Source organism: Ichthyophthirius multifiliis (genome assembly GCF_000220395.1).
Source record: "Ichthyophthirius multifiliis unplaced genomic scaffold scaff_1120509250306, whole genome shotgun sequence".
In the NCBI taxonomy this organism is placed as follows: domain Eukaryota; phylum Ciliophora; class Oligohymenophorea; order Hymenostomatida; genus Ichthyophthirius; species Ichthyophthirius multifiliis.
Window position 1 is genome coordinate 65,382 of NW_004086873.1, and position 6,000 is coordinate 71,381.

At 20.2% G+C, this 6,000-nt stretch overlaps 1 protein-coding gene across 1 annotated transcript, besides 8 other annotated features; it reads right to left on the reverse strand. All coding sequences in view use genetic code 6, as the record gives it.

The window, feature by feature from the left end:
* Window positions 1-373: 373 nt before the first annotated feature.
* Window positions 374-415: a microsatellite.
* A 2,480-nt stretch (window positions 416-2,895) lies between these two features.
* Window positions 2,896-2,939: a microsatellite.
* An 11-nt stretch (window positions 2,940-2,950) lies between these two features.
* Window positions 2,951-5,158, reverse strand: IMG5_064550 (von willebrand factor type a domain protein; the record flags this gene model as incomplete). The annotated part of the gene is made up of 2 exons (XM_004036938.1): window positions 2,951-3,544; window positions 3,611-5,158. The coding sequence occupies 2 exons, from the start codon at window positions 5,156-5,158 to the stop codon at window positions 2,951-2,953; spliced, it is 2,142 nt and encodes a 713-aa protein (XP_004036986.1).
* Window positions 3,536-3,577: a microsatellite.
* Window positions 5,159-5,549: 391 nt separating the features above from the next.
* Window positions 5,550-5,593: a microsatellite.
* Window positions 5,550-5,605: a microsatellite.
* Window positions 5,606-5,721: 116 nt separating this feature from the next.
* Window positions 5,722-5,758: a microsatellite.
* Window positions 5,759-5,784: 26 nt separating this feature from the next.
* Window positions 5,785-5,849: a microsatellite.
* Window positions 5,850-5,872: 23 nt separating this feature from the next.
* Window positions 5,873-6,000: a microsatellite.

Here is a 6,000-nt window from a genome sequence, read left to right on the forward strand (position 1 = left end):
ATAAAATATATAATATTATGATTTATATAATATATCAAAGTATGACTCTTATCTCTATAAAATATTGTAAATAGAGAAAATTCATATTATATTAAATATTAATAAAATTTAAATATATAAATATGTATTTTTATTATAATAAATGAAATATATAATAAATATAAATATAGAGTTAATTATAAAATTATTGATTTTATATTTTTTTTATATAAATTGAGATAAGTTTAATTTTTAAAAACAAAAACTAATTTTTTTTTTATATTTATATTATATTTAAGGCTTAATATAATATAATTTAATTTATCTATTTATTATTATTAATATTAAATACTTAAAATTCAAATTTCTACTTAATTTATTTGAATACTTCTTATTAAAAAAATATTTAAGTTAAAAAAATATTAAGTTAAAAAAAAAAGGACAAATTTTATAATAAAGTTATAATTTAATAATGAAAATCAATTTTCCTCCTAATTGCTAAGGAAAACTTATAAATTAAGGTTAAAATTTTTAATTTGACTGTATTTTTATAAGTCCAATAAGTGTACTTGCACTTACTTCACATATATAAACTTTAATTTAATATTAAGGATCTTAAAGTGTATATTTAAGATTAAATGGCAAAAATATATTAATAAAAAAACTTTTATTCGATAAAAATAGTTTTTATGTAATTGCGTTTTTAGCCGAAAACATTTCACTAGATTTTATTTAAATTAAAAAATGCAAAAATTTTTAAAATGCTAAATTAATGAATTTTAATTCGCATTAATAAATAAACATAAAAGAAATTAAATTGGATAAAATTATAACATAAGAAAATTAATAGGAAGGTTGGATTTTCTCATAAGAAGAGGAACAATATTTTTTAGTTGGTTATAATTATGAAAATGAAATTTAACTAATAAATATATTAGAAATATAGAAATAATTAGAAAAATAAAATTTAAACAATTTATAGTTTAGTATAAAAAAAAAAATATTAATATTAATATCAAATAATTAGGTTTTATAGATTCAAATAAAATACACATTATTAAAGTTGAAGATAAGTAAAAAAATGGAAACCAGGCAGGTATTTATTAACTTCATAAAATTGACGAAGAAAACATAGTTAGTAGTAGTTGTGATAGCAATATAAAATTCTGGAAAATAAAAAATACAAACAATTAATGCATTGAACTAAAAAAAAAATTACATGTAATAATTTAACCTGTAAAAACTTTTGTTCTTCTCTAAATTTTTTATATGCTTCTTGTGAAAATTAGCTTCTCAAAATTTCTAAATTATTTTAAGTTGAAGGAATATATAAATGTCAAGAAAAAATATATTCAATATAAAAAATAATATCACAAAATGATATTATTGCATTTGGAGATTCAAGTGGAAATATTTATATTATAAATGGAAATGGAGTAAAAATGTCCTTAATTTCTTAATTTTCGGTTAAATAATAAATTATTGTAAATTCAATATGCAAAATAGATGATTAAAGTATAGTAGTCGGCGGTAGTTAAGGATTTCTGAAAATTTTCGAATGGTAATAAGGATAATTAGTAAGAAGTTTAAATGGGCATAGTACAGAAAAGAGCATTTATTTCGTATAGAAGCATTAAGATGATTTGATTATAAGTGCAAGTAGTGACTAGAGCATTCGGGTTTGGGAATATAAAAAAGGGGTACAAATAAAAAAAATTACTTTATTTAATCCTATATATTGTGCATGTTTATTAAATTCATATGAATTGGCTATAGGAGATTTAAATACTATTAGGATTTTTAATATGTGTACATGGAAATATAGAAAAATTGATGTACATAAATGTAGGATAAATACTATTTGTAATATTAATAATTATTCCTTTATATCTGGAGATATTGAGGGAAATATTCTTCTTTTTTAATTTGAAGATTTTATTGACAAAAAGTAAAGAATTAGTACTGATGCTGAAATGTCTTTTGAAAAAGTGGAAAATTAATAAATTGTTTTTAATGATAAAGAAAATAAATAGAATATTGTTGAATAATAATAATAATTTTCTTCAAGAAAACCTTTATTACTATTATCTGAAAATAAAAATATTATAAATTAATCAATACTAAAAAAAACTTTACCTATAAAAAAATAAAATAATAACCTATCTCGATGCTTTACTTTAAGTCCTAATAATAAATAATTAAAATAAAAAATAAAATAATTGGAAAATGAATTGAATGTAAAAAATTAAGTGATATTTGTACTTGCAAAAGAAAAAAATTAATTAAAAAATCAAATAATTACATACAGAATGGAAACAGAAAGAATTTATGATGTAAAAATATAAATTAATGAACTTAAAGAAAGAAATGTTTTTTTAGAATAACAAAACAAACAATTAACTCAATTAATACGCAAATTAAAAAATAATTAATATACTAGTAGTGATAGTATAAATTTTAACATTAACGATGATTCAATTATTTTTTAGTATACTAATGATACTAAAGATGATAATTCTATACATTTTAACGGAATTAACTTATTTGATAGTAAAAATCAAAAAATTGAAATTATGACTAATTTAAGAGCTGCTTAAAATGAATAATTGAATTTAAATTAATAATTTTTTGGAATTAGAAATGGAGAATTAGGAGATATTATTACATGTGAATTGTAAAAAATATGTATTTAAAAATAGAAAGAAGTTGAGAATTGAAGAAGAATTTATAATGAAATATATAAAAAAATGTGAAAATATTAATTTCTATTTTTTTATATATAAAGTAATTCTTTAAAAAATCAATTTTATGTAAAATATATGTCACATGAGAAGATTTTTTGATATTTTAGTAATTTTATTAAAGAAATTAAATCTATTATAAATAAAATTAAATTGTTTAATATTTATTTATATTATTAAAAAATATAAAAATTAAAAAAATAAAATTTAAAAAAATAATAATAATGATATCACTCAATATCTTTCAATCCGTATGTCTTCTAAGAAAATTAATCCCTTAAAAACTATTTATTATAAATTTCAACAAAACCATTTTGGAATCCTTTTAATTTTTTCAAATCACTTATTATTTTATTAGTTCCAAAGTAATCATGATGAACATTTTCTCCTTTAAATCCATGTCCAAAAGTAGTACAAGTAACATTATTTATTAAAATATTATGTCCTTTATCTAAAACAAAATTATAAACACTATCACATTTAATTAATTAGGCTTTTTCAATTTAATCAGGTTTAATCCATTTTCCATTGATTAATATAGGATGTCTTGGAGTGATTAATAACCCTTCTTTTAATTAAACTAAAGGAATTTATCCATGTTCGAATAATATTTTAATAACAGCTATTACAGTGTGAATTTAACCATCTTAAGCTTTTATTTTAAAACCTTTTCTAACATCTTTTACTTTAACAAAGCTATTATCAAACATATACACTAAACAATTCCCTTCAAAGCAACCGCCTCCACAATTATAATATTAATTCATATCAATTTAATCTTATTATTACTATTAATCATTTAGTTTTACTTGCATTTATTATTACTATTATTATTATTATTATTATTATTATTATTAATTTTGATTTTTTTAATTTGTTTGATTTTTAACATTATTGTTTTCTTATTATTTTTTGCTAGGCTTTGGAGGAGGTAATTTTAAAAAAGTTTCTTCTACTTAATCTTTAATTTATTAGAAAAATTTTCCTCCATATCCTTGTATTCCTGGATCCATAAAATTATTACATTATTGTTTTAAATGGCAATGTATCAAAGACGGCAAAAAGTGTTATCCCCAATGTTTAAATGATTCTTCTCTTTTTACTGCTAGCGTTACTTCTTTTTCTACATCTTTAATTATATTTCTAATAAATTTCTGGGCTTATCTATTTCTGAATAACCAATATTACTTTTCTTCTTTATCTTTAATTATATTTTCTTAATCTTCTAATTATTTTAAAATATCTTGGAATTCCAATTTTAAATCGGCAATAATTTTTTAAGCCTATTCTTATTTTTTATCTTTCATTTTTTAAACTGCATCTTTAACTCTTTCGCAAAAAGTTAACCTGCAATAAGAAGCGTCTATAAGAGGATCTTCATTCTATAATAAAGTTACATCTTTAACTTCTCCTATTTTTAAGCCTTAGGTTTTATAATCAAAATACTTTACCTGTAAATCCATAAAAGGTAAGCTTTATTCTCTCAGACCATCAGGGAATTTCATTTTTAATAAGCAATCCCTAGGTTATCCTTATTTAATATCTCCCATACAAATAGTAGTATTATTAATTAGATTAATTCCGCCTAATATTTTCTCTATTTTGCACCCATTTAGAGTATTAATTGATAATTCACATTTACTAACTGTTGTAGTTAGAATATTACTAAGAGAATTTACAAAAATAGTGCCAATAAATCCTGGGCAAGGAATGAAGCAATACTAACCTTCTCCTATATTCGCATATGAATCTAATAAATCAGTATTAATAGCCTTTCCTAGTGCGAATGTATTGATTTAAGGTAAATTTTTATTTTTAGATTTATATTTTTCCAATTATGGAATTAATCCAGATGGAGGGAATACATTAGGTTCCCCATCAGTCAACAAAATGATAGCTTAATGTTAAGATTTAATTTCATTATTTTTTAATATATCAAGAGCACAGTTAAGCCCAGCCCATATATTGGTACTACCTTCATCTCTTAGATTTTCAGTTGCAGTTATGGCTAAGTTTTTATTTTATTCAATCATATAGTCTAACTTAAATTCTACACGAGCATCATCACTATAACTAATTAAACAAAATCTATCTTTTTCATCCAAGTTAGTTATAGTTGTTTTTACAGCATGTTTTAATAAATCAAGATAACTTAATCCATGACTTTCCTTTATATCTGAAGTTGCGTTTTTAACTTAGGCTTCAGTAGCCATAGAACCGGAAATATCTAAAACGCATACCACATCACAAGGGTTACGTTCGTCAAGGTCTGGTGTTTCGATTGAAATTCTTATATAATCTGCTTTATTAGTTGTGCTTATTGATACTAAACCTTATTGCAAAATTTATTTTTTTCCTTAGATAGCCATCTTTATATCATCTGGAGCATTTTAAATAGATAATTGTAATTGCTTTAATTATTCTTCTATATCGTCCATTTTGTATATTTTATATTTAACTATTAATGATTAGAATATTTATTTTCTTATATGTATATTATTTTTAAATTTTAATTTAAAAATTAAAAAATAATATCAAATTATAGTTTTACTATGATAATTATTATAATAATATATATTAATTTTATATATATTATTTTCTAAAATTAATTAATAAATTCTCATTAATAACTATAGATTAAATTGTAAAAATGGTGAATAAAAAATTTTAAAAAATTTAATTATATATTTATACAAAAAAAAAAAAAACTTAAAAATTAAAATATCCAAAAAAGTTATAATCTAATATATATTTATTATTATATTATAAACTAAATATTAATAAAGAAAAAAATTATTAAAATAATAGAAATCTATTACAAAATATAATAATTAAATTATAAATTTAAATATAAATTAATATTATAAATTAAAACAAAATATAATTAAAAATAAATAAATAATTATAAAAATTAAAAATTTAATTTTTAATGTTATAAAAAATAAAAATAATATAAATTAAATATATGAAATATTAATATATTTAAATAATATATATATATAAATATAATTATTAAAAAAAAAATTAATTATAAAAAATAATAAATATGGATATTTATATGTATATATATATAAATATTATATATAATAATTAAATATATTTAATTATTATTTTTAAATAAATAAATATCTTTGGAGTGGCGGGGTTAGGGCGGGGTAGGGGTTGGGGTTGGGGTTGGGGTTGGGGTTGGGGTTGGGGTTGGGGTTGGGGTTGGGGTTGGGGTTGGGGTTGGGGTTGGGGTTGGGGGGCCATTGGGGTTGGGGTTGGGGTGGGGTGGGGT